This window comes from Babylonia areolata, chromosome 19 (assembly GCF_041734735.1).
Source record: "Babylonia areolata isolate BAREFJ2019XMU chromosome 19, ASM4173473v1, whole genome shotgun sequence".
Taxonomy (NCBI): Eukaryota; Metazoa; Mollusca; class Gastropoda; order Neogastropoda; family Buccinidae; genus Babylonia; species Babylonia areolata.
Window position 1 is genome coordinate 52,082,230 of NC_134894.1, and position 22,390 is coordinate 52,104,619.

The 22,390-nt window shown below is 45.4% G+C and overlaps 1 protein-coding gene across 3 annotated transcripts in view; it reads right to left on the reverse strand.

Annotated features, from left to right (window-relative positions):
• The window catches only part of LOC143293831 (uncharacterized), a 208,714-nt gene that overhangs the window by 101,227 nt on the left and 85,097 nt on the right, over window positions 1-22,390 (reverse strand). For all 3 annotated transcript variants that reach the window (XM_076605113.1, XM_076605112.1, XM_076605111.1), the window contains exons 9-14: window positions 10,914-11,111; window positions 8,587-8,799; window positions 7,880-8,197; window positions 7,151-7,322; window positions 5,943-6,075; window positions 5,480-5,590 (exon numbers count right to left, since the gene is read on the reverse strand). In XM_076605113.1, coding sequence (XP_076461228.1) covers window positions 5,480-5,590; window positions 5,943-6,075; window positions 7,151-7,322; window positions 7,880-8,197; window positions 8,587-8,799; window positions 10,914-11,111 — 1,145 coding nt within the window. The remainder of the gene's footprint in view (window positions 1-5,479; window positions 5,591-5,942; window positions 6,076-7,150; window positions 7,323-7,879; window positions 8,198-8,586; window positions 8,800-10,913; window positions 11,112-22,390) is intronic.

Sequence of the window (22,390 nt, forward strand, 5' to 3'; positions counted from 1 at the left end):
CTACGTCAGCGTCTCTGAAGGCATCTGTCAGCATGGCTGAAAATATGAGACTGAACAGGGTGGGGGCAAGAACACACCCTTGCTTGACTCCGCTGGAGACAGGGAATGGTTCTGAAGTCTTTCCTTGTCTTGGACTCGGGCCAGCATCCCATCGTGTAGTTGCCGTATGATGGTGATGAACTTTCTGGGACACCCATACTTCGCCATGATTCTCCAAAGGCCATCTCTGCTAACAGTATCGAAGGCCTTGGTCAGATCGACATAGGTGGAGTAAAGGTCGGCGTTCTGTTCCTGACACTTCTCCTGGAGCTGCCTGGCAGCAAACACCATGTCGATAGTCCTGCGTTCTTTCCGGAAGCCACACTGGCTCTCTGGTAGGAGACCTTGCTCAAGGTGCGCTATGAGACGGTTGAGTAGCACTCTGGTCAGAGCCTTGCCTGCGACGGACAGCAGGGATATTCCACGATGGTTGTCACAGGCCTGACGATTTCCTTTGCGCTTGTACAGGTGTATGACGGAAGCGTCTTTGAAGTCCTGTGGAACTGCCTCATGCTGCCAAATGAGCTGGAACAGCTGATGAAGCTTCTCAGTCAGCGCCATACCACCTTCTTTGTAGACCTCAGCTGGAATGGAGTCTGAGCCAGGGGCTTTGCCACTGGATAGCAGACGGATAGCTTTCTGGGTCTCCTCCAAAGTTGGAATGGCATCCAACGACTCACTGACTGGTACCTGGGGGAGTCGGTCGATGGCTTCATCATTGATGGTGGAGGGGTGGTTCAGTACGCTGTCAAAGTGTTCAGCCCATCTCTCAAGGATCCCGTCCTTGTCAGTGATCAGGGTAGAACCATCAGCACTGAGGAGTGGAGCAGATCCGGAGGTGGTGGGACCGTAGACTTCTTTCAAGCCGTTATAGAAGTTCTTCATGTCGTTCCTGTCTGCAAAGCCCTGGATCTCATCAGCTTTGTTGCTCAACCAGGAATCCTGCATCTGCCGCAGCTTCAGCTGGATGGTGCTGTGTGCGCTCTTCAGTATGTCTTTCTTTGACTGTGACTTGGGATCTTCAATGTGGGCTCTGTAGGCTTGGCGTTTGTCTTCTAGCAGCTGCTTGATCTCAGTGCAGTTCTCATCAAACTAGTCTTTGTGCTTCCTGACAGAAGCCCCCAGGCACTCCATGGCAGTGTTGTACACCGTCTCATGCAGTGCGCCCCATGCTGCCTCCACATTCTGGTTGTCCAGCACGGTGGACTCAAGGCGTTCCTCCAGGGTGTCAGCAAAAGCTCTGCTTGATGTTGCCTACCTCCAGCTTGTTGACATTCAGGCGTTTGAGTGCTTTCATGCCCTGAGGCCGTCTCTTGGGCTGGATGCGGAGGTTGAGCTTGGAGACGATAAGGCGGTGGTCTGTCCAGCACTCGGCGCCGCACATGGCCCTCGTGACTCGTACGTCCTGCCTGTCCCTCTTCCTGACAATGACAAAGTCGATGATATGCCAATGCCCAGAGCGAGGATACAGCCATGACGTCCTGTTACACGTAGGGAGGCAGAAGATGGTGTTTGTGATAAGAAGGTCGTGCTCGGCACATGTCTGGAGAAGTAGTTGGCCATTGCTGTTACAGTTACCAACCCCATGCTTCCCAATCACGCCTTCCCAGGAGGTGCTGTCACAACCAACTCTCGCGTTAAAGTCACCAAGAATGATGAGCTTGTCTGCGTTGGGAACAGTGAAGATGACAGCATTCAGGTCCTCGTAAAACTTGTCCTTGATCTCATCCGGGTTGGTCATGGTGGGCGCGTAGGCACTGACAATGGTGGTAAACTTCTTCCGGTTGCATAAAGGGAGTTTCATCATCATCAGGCGATCGTTCACTCCTTTTGGGGGGCCAGCCAGCTTGCCAACGAGGGTTGTCTTCACTGCAAAGCCAACTTCCGCCTCATGTCTCTCTTCAGGTCCGCGACCACTCCAAAAGAAGGTGTAGCCTGCGCCTCGCTCACAGAGTTCGCCTTCTTCTGCCAGTCTGGTCTCACTTAAGGCAGCGATGTCGATGTTGTACCTGGCTAATTCACTCGCAATGAGTGCTGTGCATCTCTGTGGTCTGGCTGAGTCACCTCTGTCCAGAAGCGTACGCACGTTCCATGTGGCAATGGTTAATGGGGTGCTCCTTGTTTTCTTCTTTCTTTCCTCTGTGTGTCGACCGCTTGAGTAGGGTCCCCGTCAGCCGCGGTATGCTGACTAGGGTGGTGTGGAGCAGGCAATGTTTAGGGCACCTTTTCTAGCCCCTTCCTCATGCCATGGAGGTGAGCAGTGCTGTCCTGAAGAGGGCTGCTCAGTCGCTCAGGGGGCTGCCGATCTCCACTGCTGCTCCAGTCGGTGAAAAACGACCCTATGGCCTGAGCCGCCTGTGTGCAGGTGCGCGGCTACGACTGCCAGTGTACCCACACCTGTCGCTTCGTCTCTCGCCTGTCGCCACAGGGCTTGGGGAAAATGATGGTATGGGATGAAGGATGACTGATGACTTGTGCGATGACTTTGTTTATAGTGAGGAGGAATTGCTCACCGTCGACCTCACTCTCTTGTCGAGACCGTCTGTATCCAGTGGCAAGACGAGGTCAAGACAACTGGAGATGGAAACGGATGCAGTGGATGACCAGGATGTCCTATGTGCCTCATCCTGCCCTCAGCACTCCACAGTGCTCTGCTGCAACCGCCTACCTCTCCGTTGAACCATGAAGGTTTCTTCTGCAGAGTCTGCCAGATTCAGTCTTCACATGCTTGGGTAGACAAGCCCTAGCTCACCAAGGGTTTGAGACCCGTCGGCTACCCTCACCTAGTTTAGCCTACCTGTCAAAGCCGTTGCCCAGGGGTTGGGCGCTGCCGCATGCTAGCAGCTTCTAGGACCCATAGGTGAGAGCTGGGTGCCAGTGGGGACCAACAGAGGACGAACCACTCCCGGAAGAGCGTGACAAGCCCCCCCTCTAGAGGTACTACCCCTCCCGTGCACTCCCTAACCCCCCTCAATGTAATATAAATTGTAATATACATACAATGTAATATACATACTGAGCAAAAGAAGTTCCTATTTCAATTAAAAAAAAAATTATAAAATGGCTGCTGTTAATCAGCGTGTCAGTATCAGAGTATGTCACATTAACTCATTGTCACATTAATGCTCAGAACGACGTGCCAAAGCATAGGATACGACGGATCTCCGAATTTTTTTTCATACACTCAGCAGTGTTCACTTAAAGGGACACTAATCAGGCTTCTTGAGGGACCAGTCTTGGAAAAACTGAGTTCTTTCCCTTTGACCATGAATCGCATGAAAGGCTTTTTTTCTCAATCTTTCTTGACTGGGTCGAAGGTCAGCTCTTACACAACAAATATGGCGGCACAGCAAACTCACTCCCTGCGTGAGGCAGTTGAAGTTTTGACACAAGAAGGATCAGACATTGAACGTGACCTCCTAGACTCTGGTAACGAATTCTCTGATGATTTTTCTGATGATGATGACATTCAGTTAGTACCAGATGATGATTTTGAAAGTGATTACAAAACTTTGCTGACTGACCCCTACGACGCTGAGACAGAAATCCATAATGACACAAGTGATGGCCATACTGCAAGACAAGATGACTTGATGACTGTAGATACTGACGATGAGGAACAAGAATACATGTATGAGTGGGTAAAAGATCTGACAAACTTCCCACTGGCTGCACCTTTCACTGGGACCCCAGGACTCTCACTGACTTTCCAGACACGCCCACTCCTGTTGAGGTGAGTGTGTTTACAATTTGATATTGTTGCTAATTTATTTCTTGTGTAATTAATGTAGATTTTTACAATTTTTAATGAATAATTTGTATAGATTAATGTAAAATTAGCATTTTCTGTGTATGCACTTATTAAATTGTGTGGGGGGGTGTCTGTGCAATGGGTGTGTCAGTGTATTATGCGTGGGCGTGTCTGTGCATGTGTGTTATCTATACTGTCACTCCTGAATTATTATGCATGTTTATATGCTGTGTAATATTATTGATGTTTATTTTGCATTTGCTTTTTTGCCCTTTTTTTTTTGCAATACATGCAAAAGCTTCTTTTTTTTCTTTTTTCCTTTTTTTTTTCTTCTGACAGCATTGTCTGTTACAGAAATTCAAAACACTTTACACGCATAAGGAGGAGATCTGCCAGACACAGGAGCAGACATGGGGAGACTGAGGCCAGGCAGTCACTGGCCTACTAACTATTCCACCCACCAAGGAGCAGCAGACCAGGAAAACACAGAGAGAGTGCACAGTGTGTTATGCCAAACTGAAAGCACAAGGAGCATCACGTCAACAATTGAAAAACACCAAAAAATCCACCACAATCATGTGCAAACAGTGTAAAGTGCCCCTCTGTGCTGTTCCATGCTTTGAAGTGTTTCACACAGTCAAGGACTACAGCAAGTAATGATTTAGCTGCAGCAGAAATGTGTAAATAGGGTTCTTTTTTTTCTTTTTTTTTCAAGTGATGGCTTTATAGGGTTTTGTGTTTTCTGTTTTTCCAGAGTTGTGATCTTTTATTTATTTTTTTTAAGAGTTTGTTGTGCAACATATGACTTCAAACTGATTTATGAGAATCAGGGAACTTAAATGTGTGAAAAATCCATCTTGTTCTTCTGTGTGGATTAGCTGATGGATATGACATGCCTAGTGAGTACAGTATACCTATTTTTCAAATGTTTCTGTTTTTCAGTATTTAGTGACATAATCTTTTCTTTTTTTTTTAATTTAGCAGCATGTAATGAAAAAAACTGTTTTAAAATCTTAAAAGAAGAGACAGTAAACTTTCTAGTGATATATAATTTGTATGTCTTTGTCTGTGTGAAAATGTGTTGAATTTTTCATATATGACCAAAATAGTCTGTCGCAGCAAAACTACATGAACTATTTAACTACGTCTCCACAAAGTGCTAAGTATTGTAAATACCAAAGAAAAAATGTAACAGTAATTGTTTTTGCAAAAATATTTTTAAAAAATTTTGTGTTCTTCCCAGAAGTGGAATGTCATTATAGTTAGAATTATAGACAGAACCAATCTTTCCATGTCAAATTTAGTATCAACTGACTGCATATTTGCATGATTACATTAAAGTTTACCACAGACACACACACACACACAACTGAAGGTTATTGCACAGACTCACACTGTTTACAAAAGTGAGTAAAAACTACCACCCAAATCACTTGCACTTAATTTCAAGTCCACATGTATGAATCAAATGTTTCACAACAGTACCTACATGATGACAGAATCTGTGCTATTTGCCAGTTAGATTCTGCAAGTGAACTGGAACGAAATGGAAGGAAACTCAAAGTTGCTTATGTAGACACCATCATGATCAGACAGTTTGAAAGCGCACTTAAATTGCAGTACAAGGCTGTATATATGTAATGATACATAAGCAGACAGATGTGCAGACACATACACAGAGAAACTGACCTGGGACTTGAGGCAGTTAGTGTCCTGATCGCTGGCAGCCTGTGTGATGCTTTCTATCAGCAGCAGCCAGTCCCCCACAGCCACATCCACCACTATGACTAGTCTTCTGCACTGCTCACACACACACACACACACACAAACACACACAAACACACACAGACAGACACACAGACACACACACAATCATATCATACACCATCATCATAATCATTTACGCTGATTCCACAAAGTTACAATCAAACATTAATCATCAACAAAACCAGCTTCACCAACAAATCACACTCACAAGTACATAACATTCTTGTAGAATCTCAAGGCCTAACCAGCACATTAGGTTTATGCATATGTTTTTGGGTTTTTTTTAAGCAAATGCAATATGGTCCATGCTTTACCACTGCCTAAAATTTAAGCTTAAATTCATCACTGTGCATGCAGACAAAGTGGCACACGTCCAAGCACTCACAGCATTGATCCAGTCATCCGCCAGCAGTTGTAGGGAGTCTGTCTGCCCCCTGTCCCCAGCGGACACAAACCTGGCAGCCTCCATCACCTGTGGTGCCACACGATCCATCTCCACTGTCAGCAGCCTCAACTCACTGCACACACCACCACTGTATGGGTCTGGGTCAGGTCATGGCACACAGTCCTTTCTCTGATAAAACCCTATTTCTCTCTACTTTTTCATGCTTTGTGTTTTCCTTTGTCTTGCCCCATCTTCCATTTCCTTTACCGTCCCCCATACACAGCCACACCTGTGCTCAGTCCACATGGATTTCCAAAGGTATCCATGTTTGGCCACCATCAGGCCAAACAGAACAGACCTTAGAATTGTTCTGAGTCACTGTGGTGGTGATCAGTAGTGCCTTTCCTTATTCAACATGTATAGGACAACACCTACTGATGATTGCTTACTTGCAAAGTTACACATTTCTTCAGTGACTGTCAGCAATATCTTGGAAACAGAAGATGCCTAAAGATTCCTTTTGCTTCCTTCTTCCTTTCTTGAAATCATTTAGCAAATTGATATTTCCATATAAATCTCCTATTTTTGTGACATTCATGCCAGTCCTGCAGCTGTCATTTAACCAAATAGTTTACAGTCTGCCTTACTAAGAGGTTGCAACTGATCAAAGACTTCATTTAAGATGTTCCAGTTTCAAACTCATTTCTATCTGTATGTTTTGCTTGGGAAAGTTTTGAAAAAACTTTTGCTCAATTATCACTGTTTGAGTAACACATAGGAACAACTCATGCTTTTCATTTGAGTTAAGAAACCCAAATGTGTGTATATCTAGTCACTGGAATTCCCCCACAATGACACACAGTCCACCATCATCTCACTAGCATGGTGTCCATCAATTATAATGCATAAAATGTACAATACCACAGGCTAGGTGAGCTAGCCTGCTGATGTCAATCTACACAAAATTATAGATAAACCTGAAATTTCATACAAAGTACTGATCCTAAACGTACTAAGGTTCTGAATTTCTATTTTATTTCTGCAGCTCTACACATTTTACACATACATCATCTTCCCTGAACATAGACACACACTCTTACACATTTACTCACTCATATGCACGCACACACACACACACACACACACACACACACACACACACACACACCATTCACATAAAACCACATTACACTCAGTGCCACACATACCTTTTGTGAGAGGCCTGGTGGCAGTGGTTGAAGAGGCTGAGAGCCACCTCGCCCAGGTGTGACGTCCAGCCCAGAATGTCTCCAATCCACCTGCTCACCTCCCCTTTCTCTCCCCCCAGGGCAGACAGCACCAGCCCTTCCCCACAACTCTGCACCATCAGGCTTGTCTCCCCTGCAACATGTCAACTGGCAGTTTTCTTGTCTTCTCTTCCTGCACAAGTGGGCCACAACTCCTGCATGCATGTTTACATTTGAGGTCATCTGTTATGGGAGCCTTACTCCATTTTTATAACCATTCCAATTCTGATTTTACACCACTACTTTGCTTAATTTGTTGTCTTTTAATCACCAAGAAAAACACAACAGTAGTGTATTATCATGTGGTCTCAAGTTACACACACAGATTTACAGAATGGTGAAAACCATAATGTCCATTGCAATAGGTCTACTGGCATTGCACAAGCTGTTCATCAGGTCAGTCACTGCAGATATGCTGGCAGTGGGCCTGGGAAGGCCACAGTTCAAGAAACAAACATTTGTTGATTGATTATTTCTGTCAGTGACAAACATACTCAGATATCTACCAATCTGTCTGTTTCACTGATCCCAAAAGGGAAGCTAACATCACTAGTCCATATTACGGATTCCAAGAAAATAGCTGTAATCATGAGGTCATCAGTGTATCATTGCTCCCATTAGTCATACATGTCTCAGTAGTGCGACACTGACCTTTGCGTTGGCCAACCTCCCCATGCTTAACACTGGCTTCTCTCTCCACTTTTCTCCTGGCTCTCTTCTGACCTTCACCTTGGCTTGTCAGGGAAGCAGGAATATCATGAGCAGCTAATGCCTTGACAATTGGAGTTGTAGCATGATGCTGTGTGGTAGTGGTAGTGGTAAAGGTGATTGGTGGTGGTAAATTTGTGACTTCGTTCAGCAGCTCTGTGTTCCTGGTGGTCACATCACTTGCTGTGGATGGAACAACTGTGTGTTTTGGGGTGCTCTTTGGGTACAGGACCACATTCTTTGTCTTGGCGCTTCTGCCTCCTTAACATACAATGACAGACACATTCAAACACATGCAAGCAAATTAACAATTACACATATTCACTCTTTCACATAATGAAACATACTGATCAACATTATCCATTGACTCTCTGAAATGATGCTGAGAAGCACAACAAAGAAATAATTTGAAAAATACAAAAAAAATCTGAATTAACGACATGCTGCAGGCACCCGAATACTGGACGATTAATTTTATCTGACAGTAATATTATTGCAACGAAACACCATTATTATATAAAGAATTCTTACAGTATATCTGGGTGGATTAGTAGAGACAGAAGATCATTTCCATCACTCTTACCTGCAGAGGGACTATCAGATATCTGGGTGGATTAGTAGAGACAGAAGATCATTTCCATCACTCTTACCTGCAGAGGGACTATCAGATTCATGATGCCTCTGTCGCACTCTCTGTCGAGCTGGGTTTAAGACATCTACATGGTTGTCTCCCTTCACTCCCTGCCGCACATCAGCAGCGGCATCCAGAAGCAGTACAAGACGTCGGTGAAGAGTGTCCACCAGACGTGCATGGGAAAGGTCCTCTAGCACTGCCTGACTGGCCTCCTTCACCCCCCACCTGGCTGATTCACCATCACCAACCCCAGTCAACACAATGTAGCTGGCCACCACTGCTGTCTTTATGGTATATAAAATAATCTTATGTGTTAATTAACAAAAGGTCTGTTTTTCCACTTTAAACTGTAAAATACTTCTGTGACCATTTGAATATATTAATGGGTTGTTTGTGATCTATATGTACCTGTTTCATTTATTAGGGTAGACTAGTTTAGGTTTCTAAAATATAGTTTGACTAAAATGGATTGGCACATGCAAATGCAAATTCACACAAAGACCAAAAACTATAGTATATGATGTTACACAACAATAAAATAAAGACAAGAGAGGCAAAACCTTCAAGACTCACTTGTGATACACTTAAAAAAAAAAAATCTAATCATTAAAATGTGTTCTGTATTTGTTATTATAAAGCTTCGGGTTAAAAGAAAAAGAAAAAAGAAAAAAAAAGTCCTAATGGCAGATTCGAACCCCGCATGTTCTGATGAGTCTTATCCATTACACTAATGTGGCTCCTTAACTGACGTTCAAAAATATAATATTTAAACATGCTTTTCTTAAAGGGTGATAAATCGATTGCGGTATTCGCAGTGAGAACGCTGTTCAAATCATATTATTCTGGTGTATCTTGGGCATTCAAAAAATCTTTAAGGACAATTAAAAATTCTTTTTAAGTCCGCGGTAAAGGAGACGTGGCTATCGCCGCAATCACACTGCAACATTTAGCCGTTTTCTCTGGATCTAGATAGATGTACAAGTTTAGTTACACCCAGTTGACACAGTTGATTCAATTTCTCTTTTATGTTCATTCTAGTTTTATAGTTTTAAAGTTGATATGAAAATTGAGTATTTTGTTAAACTAATAGCATGTAGAGCCAAGTACAAGTACTTCTAAACGTTGTATGAAGTGAAAAGGACTTCATTTTGAGAAAAGTCAAGACTGGAAATGTTTGCGTTTCATCAATTCAAGGGTATTAACTCTCATGGTTTATTATTTTTAACTGTGAATTCCGACTGATTCTATGGATATCTTTATGGCAGTTTGGGGCATAATCCAGTAAGTGATGAGGTGTTCACAAATCTTTCTCTGAATAAATATTTAATGGTCTCCTTCTCCAACTTTCCATCACATGTTATCGTGTATTGTCCATTGAATATAGGATTGAACAGGCAGGTCAACAACTTGAAACAAAATGGCGTCGTTCGCGTTCGCGAAGAATATGAGCACGCGCTTTGAATATGTATAAATATGTGTACGCAATTGATTTTTGCCCATGACCTTCAGGGCTCAGCCAATAGATCTATAAAGTCCACTCATCGTACTGATTTTAGTATTTTCCGAAAAAGACCACATGGGCGAATGAACATAGTGAAAGCCCTGTACCCTGAGAGTAAAATACACAAGCTTTTTATGTATTGAGTATAATTTCAAAATGTAATGTTTAAGATGAGAAAGATCAGTTTAAAGCAAATTAAGTCCCCTAGCATTAATTACAGATTAATTTCCCTTTCTTACTACCTGCACCAAAACGTTTACAAAATAAATATAACTTCCATGCTTAGCAAAAGAAGTTCCTGTTTGAACAAAAAATGATAAAAATGACTGCTCTTGTTGCTGGGTCAGAATATCATATCAAAGTGCCAAGTTTAGAGAATAAATTAATATAAATATAACAGTAACTTCAGTTTGCATATAATTTGGCTTCTTTTTTTTCTTTTTTTGTGCCCATCCCAGAGGTGCAATATTGTTTTAAACAAGATGACTGGAAAGAACTGAATTTTTCCTATTTTTATGCCTAATTTGGTGTCAACTGACAAAGTATTTGCAGAGAAAATGGCAATGTTAAAGTTTACCACAGACACACACACACACACACACACACACACACACACACACACACAGACAACTGAACACCGGGTTAAAACATAGACTCACTTTGTTTACACAAGTGAGTCAAAAATCAACATCTATCTCACAAAAATATTGCAAAATGATGCAATTCTTTATGATGTTTTGACAGCATAACGACACAATCTCACTCACCACAGTTACACAGAAATAGCAGAGTCTGTTGGGGTTGGGGCAGAATCCTGTCCCTTCTGTGACAGGAGTGTTTACCTTCCTGCAGTTGTTGTATGAAGACCATGAGCCCATTGCGGAAGAGGGGATCACAGTGGTGGTCAACGACATGGGTGGCCACCTGCATCATGCGCCGTGCATGAGCCAACAGTTGGCGTAGGCCTGTTCTGGTTTCCTCCTCATTGCCTTCACAAACCTTCCCCCGCACCACGTTCACTCCTTGACGCATGCGCTGTTCTGGAAAAAAAAGATAATCGGACAGTAATTTTTCATGTGTGATTCAGTGTATTAGCTCATTCTATCCCACAGCTAAATGCCTGCTACAGCTCCCCTGGACCAGCACAAGACCACTGCAGTAAAAGTAGGGTTGTTCACTAAAACGGCGAAAATCGATGAAGCAGTGTCTATTTATTTGGTCAAACAAAGCTTCGTTTTCATGCTTGAAATGAAATTATGGTGCTTAGAGCCTCGCCGACCACTAAGGCCATCTCAAGGCTATCGCCGCGTCAATTACTACTACAAGGCTAAAAAAAACAACCAATTAAAACGAGAAACCACTTCAAACTTTCCACTCCAAAGTTTAAAAAAAAACTTCCATAGTTTAAAACCTTCAAATCTGGTTAAAAAGGTTCACTTCTTTTAAGAAGTCCATCAGCGCCCACGGAGGGACATCACGAAACAAAGTCTTCAAAGAAACCGCCGTGTAATGTCTGCGTCTAACGTCATGCAGATCCCAACAGTCAAGGAGCACGTGTTTCACGGTGAGAGGCTCGTCACAGGGAACGCATCGAGGGGCCTCCTCCCCCTTCAACAAGTAAGAATGAGTAAAAAAAGTGTGCCCCGTACGCAGTCTGCACAGCACAGATTCCTCCTTTCTGTTCTTCACCCCCGAAGGGAGGGTCTCCCCCAGGTCCGGACGGATCTGGAAGAGCTTGTTGTCTATCTGGGTGTTCCATTTCTCTTGCCAAAGATCTTTAACGTAAGAATTGACCTTCCGCTTCATGTCTGTATAGGGTACCAAGGATCTGGACAATTCTTTCTTTACAGCGTTCCTGGCCAGCAGGTCCGCCCTTTCGTTACCACGAATGCCAACATGTCCGGGAACCCAGGCCAACACAACCTCGTATCCTTTCTTCGTTGCGAGAGTAAAAGTTTCATAAAATTCCAGCAGTTTGGGATGAGTGATATTCCTGCAGGCGATCGCCTCCAGGGCTGATAAGGAGTCGGAAAAGATCATGAATCTCTTCTGTTTGGAAGAGAGAACCATTTTTAACCCCAGGACCAGTGCAGTCAGTTCCGCGGTGTATACCGAGCTGTCAGACAGGATGTGTTCCGTTGAGGGCCGGTCAGGAAAGGCGGGACAGAACGCAGATGCGGCGACTCCGTCCTCTGACTTGGAACCGTCAGTGAAGATGCCTTGAAAGGTGGGGAATTTGTGGCACAGTTCCGAAAAGTAGGTTCTGTAGGCCAGAGAGCTGGTGGTGTCCTTACGGTACGAGGCCAGATCGAATCGGACCTCAGGTGTTGTAAAGGTCCACGGGGGGCTGTCAGGGAACTTAGAGAAATCTGAGATGCCACCGACATCCAGATCGGCATTTTCCAAGTGCGGCTGAATGCGGAGTCCGAGAGGAGGTATGCAGTTTGGGTTGTCTGTAAATTTCTTATCGAAAGGGTTGTTGAATACAGCATCGTAAGCAGGGTTTGTAGGTTCCGAAAACAATTTCAAATAATAGTTCAGGGTCAGCTTCAGTCTGCGGTTGGAAAGAGGTGGTTCCCCCGCCTCTGCATACAGGCTGTGCACAGGGGTGGTGCGGAAAGCACCCAAGCTGAGACGGAGCCCTTGGTGGTGTACAGGGTCCAACAGTTTCAGGTAGGACGGTCTGGCCGAGCCGTATACAACACTTCCATAATCCAGTTTGGACCGGACCAGGGCTCTGTAGAGGTGCAAGAGAGTCCTCTTATCAGCACCCCAGTTTGTGTGTGCCACAACTTGGATGATGTTCAGGGCTTTTAGGCAAGATATTTTCAGCTGTTTAATGTGGCTGAGAAAATTCAGCTTCTGATCGAAGACGACCCCTAGAAATCTGGCTTCCTTGACCGCCGGGATGGTGGATGTTCCCAGACGGATTTCAGGGTCCTGATAGAATTGGCGAAAATTATGAAAGTGGATGCATTCAGTTTTGGAGGACGAAAATGTGAAGCCATTCTCCTCTGCCCAACACTGGATTTTGTTGACGCAGAGCTGAAGCCGTCGCTGGATGCTGGCGTACGTGCTGCCGGTTGCATATAAAGCAAAATCATCCACGAACAGCGAGCTGTCCGATCCTTTCTGAACGGATTGAACGATGTCATTAATTTTGATACTGAACAGAGCAGGCGACAGGATGCTCCCCTGCGGGACACCCAGCTCCTGCTCGTGAATGTCGGACAGGGTGGTGCCGACTCTCACCTGGAATTGTCTGTCTTGTAAAAAATTGTGGATAAACTGAGGCAGGTGTCCTCGGAAGCCGAGCTTGTGCAAGTCGGAAAGAATACCAAATTTCCACGTGGTATCGTAAGCTTTCTCCAGGTCAAAAAATATGGCCACCACATGTTGTTTGTTGACGAAAGCATTTCTTATCGTGGTTTCCAGACGAACCAGATGGTCAACGGTAGAGCGATGCTTGCGGAAACCGCACTGTTCCTTCGCCAGAAGGCCGTCGGTCTCTAGTTTCCACATCAGTCTACCGTTGACCATCTTCTCCATCAGTTTGCAGACGCAGCTGGTCAGTGCAATTGGGCGGTAATTGGAGGGGTTCGAGGGGTCTTTTCCCGGTTTCGGCAGCGGGATTATGAGGGCTTTCCGCCAGGAGGGTGGAAAGAAGCCTGTGACCCAGATGTGGTTATAAACTTTAAGCAGGGTGTCCAGACAGGTTTGGGGAAGGTGCTTTAGGAGTTTATAATGGACTTCGTCCATTCCTGGACAGGAATCCGTACAGGTCTGAAGGGCAGATTTAAGTTCGTTCATTGTGAAAGGAAGGTTGTAATTCTCTGTGTTGTCGGAAAAGAAGTTACATGGTGTTTTTTCTGACAGGTTTTTGGTTTTAAGAAAGCGAGCAGATTTGTTAGCAGATCTCGAGTTCTGTTCTATTGTGGAGGCAAGCAAATTGGCAACTGCTTTCTTCTCTGTGACCAGAGCGTCTGAAAGTTTAAGATGGTGGAAGGTCGGGCATGCGTTTTTGCCCTTAATTCTTTTTAAAACCCTCCACACTTTCTTCTTGGGTGTGTTGGAGGTTAAGGAAGAGCAGAAATCTCTCCAAGACTTCCTCTGGCTCTTTTTAAAAACATACCTGGCTTTCGCCCTCAGCTGTTGATGGGTTCGAACGCTATCGGACTCCGGTCTCCGAAAGACGCGTCGCTGCGCTCTCTTCCGAGACTTGCGGGCCTCCCGACATTCCGCGTTGAACCAGGGCATTCTAGGGACCTGAGGCTTGGAGGTAGACGATGGGACTGCTGCTTTGGCGCAATCTAAAACGATCCGAGTCAGAGCGTCAGCAGGGTCCTTGCTTTTCAATACTGTTTCTTCCTGCAGCTCAGCTCTTATCTTGGTGGTAAAAAAAACTCCAGTCTGCTTTGTCGTAGTACAGGCGGTCAGGCAGAGAGTCACCTTCTCCATCTGTGGGGCGGAGGATGACAGGAAAGTGGTCACTCCCGTGCAGATCGTCGTGCACTTTCCACTCGTAGTCCAGGACCAACGATGGATCGCAGACCGACAGATCTAAACACGAGAGCTTTCCAGAGGACAGATGCAGGTAAGTGGGAGACTTGTCGTTAAGACAGCACAAGTCCATGTCAGAGAGAAGGTTTTCTAAGAGAAGACCTCGGGCTGATGTCATCTCACTTCCCCAGAGCGGGGAGTGTCCGTTGAAGTCGCCCAACAGTAAAAACGGACGTGGGAGCTGGTCGACCAGGTTCATGAGGTCCTGCCTCAGAACACGGACGGAAGGGGGAAGGTAGAGAGAGCAGACAGTGATGGTTTTCTCGAGCGTGACTCTGACTGCCACCGCCTGTAAAGGGGTGCTTAAAAGAACTGTACTGTATAAAAGGGACTTTCGAATAAAAAGAGCGACACCTCCCGTCAACCCCTCTTGCTTCGGTTGAGCGGGTTTAAAAACGGAGTTAAAACCAGAGAGAGATAAAACCTTGCCATCTCTTTGCAGAGTCTCCTGCAGTGCCAGCACTGAAGGTTTCAAAGCACGACAAAGCAGCTGGAGTTCCTGGAAGTTGGCACAGAATCCCCGGATATTCCAGTGGATCACTGCCATTAAAAAGGTGTTTTTTTTAAAAAATAAAAAAAATAAAGCAGCAGCCTATTCCATCGCTACCCCCTGCTCCTCCACTTGCGGTGGCTCAAGGTCCGCCAGGATGGAATATTTGTTCTTTGACATAAATTTTTCAGGTTCCGACCGGGTCGAAATATCCACCACCTCGGCCCCTCCCGATCCCGCCGTGGCCGCAGCCCTCCCCTCCTTGAGTTTTGGAGGTGCGGGGGGCTTCCGGCCACTTCCGCCAGCCCGAGGGCCAGGCAGACGAGAGGCGGGGCGAGGGGGGCCGGGGGGTGGGGTGGGGCGGGAGGCGGACAACGTGCCTCCGCCCGAGGCTTTTCTCTCCCGCCCAGCAGCCCCTGAGGACTGCCGCGCAGGATGGGAAGGGGTGGACACAGCGCCTCCACCCAAGGCCAACGGTTCCGACGAGGCGGTTAAGTCGTCCGTCTGCGTTCCTGTGGACGTCGTCTGGACTGCGACGTCCACCGTCCCGGATCTGACGACAGAGGCATACGACGTCCTAGGCGACGCGGCCTCCACCTGTTTCCTTGCCTCAAAGAAGGAAATTTTCTGTTCTGTCTTGACTTTCTGAATTTGTTTTTCTTTCTTCCAGGCGGGGCAGTCCTTCGATGAGGACGGGTGGCCACCTCCGCAGTTCGCACACAGGGCTGCACTGACGCAATCGCCCTGGTGCGCCGCCTTCGAACAGGTGCCACACGCCTCTTCCTCCTTACATCTGTCTCTCACGTGTCCGAATTTCTGACACTTAAAGCATCTCAGAGGGGACGGTACGTACAGGCTGACATTAACTAGCAGGTATCCGACCCGAATGTCCTTGGGGACATCCGGGCAGCAGAAGGTGAGGAAGAAAGTGTTGGTTGGGACTCTGTCCGACCCCTTCCTCACCGTCACCCTGTACACATCGGTCACTCCCTGAGAGGACAGTTCGCTCTTGATCTCGGCCTCAGACACACCTTTCAACTCCGGGCATCTGATGACTCCCTTAGAGCAGTTGAGACCTTTGTGAGGGGAAATCTTCACTGCCCTATCCACGAAAGTGGTCGCCTTCAGAAGGAGCTGTGTCTGTCTTTTGGATTCTGTCTGTACTAAAAACGCTCCGCTCCTCAGCCTCTTGATGGATCTGAGCGATCCTGCCAGGCACTGAAAGCCCTTCTGGACAGCGAAGGGGCTGAGAGCTGACAAGGGCTTGTCGTCATCAGCGCCCTCCATCACTAGCCATGATGGCCAAAAACCAGAGGTCTCGACGACCTCCGACTCAGAGTCTGAGTCGTCCGTTCCCTGTCGTCGTCTTTTTCCGAGTTTGGGGGGGTGTATTTGTTTAGGATTCATGTTGAAAGAAAAATGTGAATTCATCCCTCCCTTACCCACCCACCATGGGGTCCAACTTAGGGGCCAGGGTCAAGGGAACACCAGCTTGACCCCTTCCAGGTTTCGGGAGGGATATACAACCAGCAGCCCAGCTCCAACGTGCTCCCCCCCGATCATGCCCAGCTCCCGGGGACAGAGAGCCGAGCACTACGGGGGTTACCTTCGTCAGCCACTAAACTGCCAGTCTTGACCCAGCCCCACGAAGGGGTAGCCGATTGACACACACGGGCCAATGTGTGCCGCCTGTCTTAGGAGAGGTCCGAGCCAAAGGGATGTGTTGAGAGCAGCGTGCTCTCTCAATCCCCAGGATCTCATTCCCCTCCATCACAGGTCGCGCCGCACGGCAAACACGGCGGGCCTAAAGAAGGCCGCAGAGAAAAAAAGAATGTGGAAAAGAAGGCTTGATGGGGAGCTGAGGACAGAAAAGAGGCGGTAAAAAGAAGAACAAAGAATAGCGAAAGGGACAGTGGGTCACGTTTAGTTTGGGCCTCACTCACGACCTGTTCGGCATGGGAAGCCCTATCAGGGGCATCAGTACAAAACCACCACTTATTCAGCCCTAACAGCTACGATGGCTATGTAGGCTGTCAATTAAGACCTGGGACCAGAGCACCAAACCCCAAGAAGCACTGATGCCCCCGCCGACATAGCTCGCTCGATCACTGGCCACTAAGCCTCCCGACCACGACAAGGTAGTGACCCTCCCGGGAGTGGGTCAGGAGAACACCAGCCTGACCCCCTCCAGGTTTCGGGAGGTCGTTTTCATGCTTCCGGAATCTGTAAATAGATCTGTTTAGAGTATCAACTGTACCAAATTAGAATAGTATACTGGTACGAGAATACTCATACCAGGTCCATAGGGGAAGTAACTATGGTACGAGTTAACTCATACCTGGAGTAGAATGAGTTAAGACAGGGTTGTGTAACACACATTATGTTGGGGGGTGTATGGGGGCAATCCCCGCCCCCTCCACTTCGACCCCCCTCCCCCCGAAGCAGAATAAACAAGAGAGGCAAGGCCTTCAAGACTCACTTGTGATACACTTAAAAAAAAAAAATGTAATCGTTAAAATGTGTTCTGTATTTGTTACTATAAAGCTTCAGATGACTTCCGGTTTGGCCTCCGATGTCGGCAGGCCACGCTCTTCTGTGCTCTGTGCTTTTTTTTGCAAAAACATAGTGGCTTCGATATGTCGAAGGATTTAGCTCCAGGTTTGTAAGTGAGAAAAGCGAATTAGTACACTGTGTGTTTATACTGTGCTCCTTTCGCCGACATCTGTGTGTGGAACGAGCGAAAAAGACCAGGAGAAAGCAGTTTCCAGTGTTGGAGCCACAATGGCGGCGCCTACGCCAGCCCCGCCGGCCGTGGAACCAGTATACATTACTACCAGGGCACTCCCTACATACGAGACGCTACCTACAGTGTATGACATTTGTGTTGCCGCGGAGGCTGCGTGCGGTCGAGAAACAATTCGGGGGGCGCAGCGGATTCGCGGTCTGTGGCGGATATATCCGCGAAATGAAGAAGTAAGAGACCATTTGTTACTGGAAGGGTTCCTGTTTAGGGGAGCACGAGTGTCTCTCCTGGATAGGAATCCTTTTGTTAACAAGGACCAGGGGGATGAAAAACCCACCACAAAGCTGTGGGTGAATAACATCCCGCTTGGTATCAATAACGAACTAATAGAAACAGCTCTGAAAAAGATAGGGGTAGAGCTACGGTCATCTCTCAGAAATGAGCTGGCAAGAAACCCCGACGGGCGACTGACCCAGTTTGAAACTGGCCGCCGTTTCGTGTACATCACGGTACCAGTCACACCACTGAGGCCAGTCATGAAAATCGGTGTATTCACTGCAGACATTTATCATAAAGAACAAAAGCAAAAACCAAAAAAGTGTAACAAATGCCTGCAGGAGGGACATGTGGCAGCTAACTGTGAAGGGGAGGTGGTCTGCAAAGGTTGCCTGCAGCAGGGGCATAAAATAATGGACTGCCCCTCTTCGGTGCCCCTCAATGCCGAGGAAGAAGAAGTTAGGGAAGATGAAACACCAGCAGCATGCGAGCCACAGGGCAGCAGTCTACCAGCACTGACACTGCCAGGCGAGCAAGTGCCAGTGTGCGAAAGAGGTGATGCGAGCAACACGCAGGGCCAGAAAGCAGCCAGTCCCGTGAAGCCGGCGCGCGCACACACCGCAACAACAAGCCTTACTGGAAGAAAAGTAAAAAGGGAGAGGAGTGAATCTCCCACAACGCCAGTGCCGGACAGCAAACGGCCGACTGTAGTGGCCCCGGACAACGCAAGAGGAGAGGAAGAGAAAGCAGACAGCATGCAGGAGGGGGCCGACACCTAGCACGTGTTCTCTCCCCACCGGTCTGACCTTTCCCTCACGACCCTTGGCTTCGTTTTATGGACTTGTGATTTATGATTAATGATTTTGGTTATCTGCTACAGAAATTTGAAGAAATGCTATCCCCATACCAGTTATGAACCACGATATATGTATTGGTACTTTAAATGTGCGGGGTCTGAGAAATAAGCTAAAAAGAAAAGTTGTATTTGACTTCCTCAGAAAACAAAAGTTAGACAAAGCATGTTTGCAGGAGACATACGTTACAGATGATGTGATGCACGAAATCGATAGACAATGGTCGGGAAGCATATTCTATAGTGCAGGAACTAAAAGAAGCAATGGGCTCATTATCCTCATTTCCAAACTTAAGCAGATTCAGGCAGAATTAATTCATGCAGCAGAGAGAATACTACTAATTAGAGTCAGGCATGACAACAAAATAACCATCATCGCTAATTGCTATGCGCCAAACTCGACCGTAGATAAATTAGAATTCATAAACCAACTGGGCAGCCTACTGCTAAAGCAAGACTACGACCATTTGTGGGTACTGGGTGATTTCAACACAACAATAAGCCATCTAGATAACATCGCGGGCAAACCACACTCACCACGAGAAAATGAAGCTCTCATGGAAATGTTATCTTCTCTAGACCTGGAAGACACATGGAGATCTATCCACCCTGACGACAAAGAATATACTTGGTCAAGACCCACTCCTTTCACAGCAAGGAGAATTGATTATATTTTCTGTGACACTATCTCCCAAGCACTCGTGCAGAAAACAGACATTGAGTTATTTCCCCACTCAGACCACAAACTTGTAAAAGCAATATTCAGCGCAAACGAGTTTCAAAGAGGTCCAGGATACTGGAAGTTTAATAGCTCGTTGCTATCAGAGGAACGTTTTCTGGAAGAAACGAACGATTTTATAGATTCACATTTCTCAAAATATAAAGACGAAAATCCACAAAAAGCTTGGGAAATGTTTAAAGTTAAATACAAGTCCTACTGTATCAACTATTCAAAAATCGCCAAAAATAGGGCTTCAAATAAACATGCAAAAATCAAAATGCTGCACGACATTGAACAAAATCTGACACAAAGCATTCTTGATAAAAACATGATAATGAAAGCGCAACAACTAAAAAAAGAAATAGAACTACAGGAACTAACAGAAGCAAGAGGTGCTCAGATTCGTTCAAGAGTCAAGTGGATAGAGGACGGGGAAAAAAACACAAAATACTTTCTCCGCCTTGAAAGGGCCCAAGGAGCCGCGAACGTAATATCATCTCTGCGCATAAACCAAAACACGACAGACAATCCACAGACAATACTGAACCAGATCGAGAAATTTTATACAGAGTTATACAAGAAAGACTTAACCATAGATAAAGGAAGAAACATAAGAGGCCATTTCCTGAGCAACGAAGATTATCCAGTACTTACAGAAGAAGAAAAAGACCTCTGTGACAAAGAAATAACTCTGGACGAGCTAACAGTAGCTCTCACAAACTTAAACAAAGACTCGGCGCCTGGAAGTGACGGTCTCACACCAGCATTTTATAAAACGTTCTGGGACAAACTAAAAACGCCATTCCTTCTCTGTATTACAGAAGCCATCAAGGAAGGAGAATTACCTTTCTCAATGAAGAAAGGAATTGTTACATTAATCCATAAAGGCAAGGACCTGGACAAAAATAACCTCACAAATTATAGACCTATTACTCTCACAAATACAGACTATAAGATAGTCACGAAAGCGCTTGCCACGAGACTCCAAAATGTCATCAGAACAGTTGTAAATGAAGACCAAGTAGGTTTCATAAAGGGAAGAAATATAGCAGTTCACTTGAGATTCTTTGATGACTTAACTAAACACCTCAATACAACAAATCAAACAGGTGCTCTAGTTGCTCTAGATTTCTCTAAAGCCTTTGACACAATATCAAAAGATTGTATCATCGAAGCACTAGATATTTTCAACTTTGGCCCAATATTTAAGAATGTTGTTTCTACTGTAATGAAAAACACACAAAGTTGTGTTCACAATGGTGGATGGCTATCTGATTGGTTTCCAACAGAACGAGGAATCAGACAGGGATGCCCACTAAGTCCCCTTCTTTTCGTACTAGCAGTAGAAATACTGGCGATTAGAATTAGAAACAATAAAGAGATTCGAGGAATTGAATTGACGCCATTAGGAGATATGTGCAACGAAAGTAACACCTCTAAAATAAAACAGTTCGCAGATGATACAACATTAACTCTAAAAAATGAACAGGACATTCGGATAGCTACAGACATTGTATCTCAGTTTGAAGAATACTCAGGTCTGAAATTAAATAAAAGTAAATCAGAGGGAATGTGGCTGGGGTCAAGAAAGCATGAAACAGGCGACATAAATAGCATTCCCATAAGACCTGACAGGCTGAAAATTCTGGGGATATATTTCTCAGCAGACAAAGAAATTTCGGAACTGGAAGAAAACTGGAAATCTAAAATCGAAAAAATAACTATGGTGATTAAACGATGGGAACGAAGAAACCCATCGCTATACGGTAAGGTTATCTTGGCAAAGACGTTTTTGTTGTCACAGTTCTCACACGTCCTGCAAGTATCGGCTTTACCAGTCAAAGTCCTCAGCACCATTAACACATTTATGTACAGGTTTTTGTGGAAAAAAAAGTTTAATAATAAAAAAGCTTTTGAAAAAATAAAAAGAGGCGTCCTCAGCCTTGACAAAGAAGATGGTGGCTTGAATATGATCAACATCGAACACCAGCAGCAAATGTTCCTGGTCAAATGGGCAGCTAGACTCCTCAGAGAGACAAAAGCGCATTGGAGCATTCTTGCAAGACAAAATATGTCACCTTTCAAGGACAGTTATTGCAGTTTTAGCTGTAATATCTTACCTAAAGACATCAAAAAGCTGGAGTCATTCTTCTGGAGAGAGGTAATAAAAGCAGTTGCCGTTCTCAACAAAGACAGACCGATAGAAAATATAAAAACGGAACCGCTATGGAACAACAAAAATGTAAAATACAAAGGTAATGTGTTACACTTTCCCAAATGGAGCAAAAAAGGCATTCTTATCGTGCAGGATCTTTGGCAGCATGGAAATGTAATGACATACGAAGAAGTAGAACGCAAACTGGGCACTGACCCGGGCCTTCTTTTCGAATACAATGCCATCATAAACGCAATACCAGAACAATGGAAACAGCATCTATCCAACGATGCCCACAAAGAGGATACCCCCAAAGACATTGCAACAACAGAGGGATACCTCACTACGTTATCTAACAAACAAATCCGAAAAGACTTTGCCCTCAAACAAAACCATGAAATATGTGCAACACAATTTTGGAAGCGCAAACTAGACATCAATATCAAAGACTATTTCAACCTAGCCTATGAATGCACAAATGAATCCCGTCTGAGAATACTCCACTTCAAATTTATCCATAA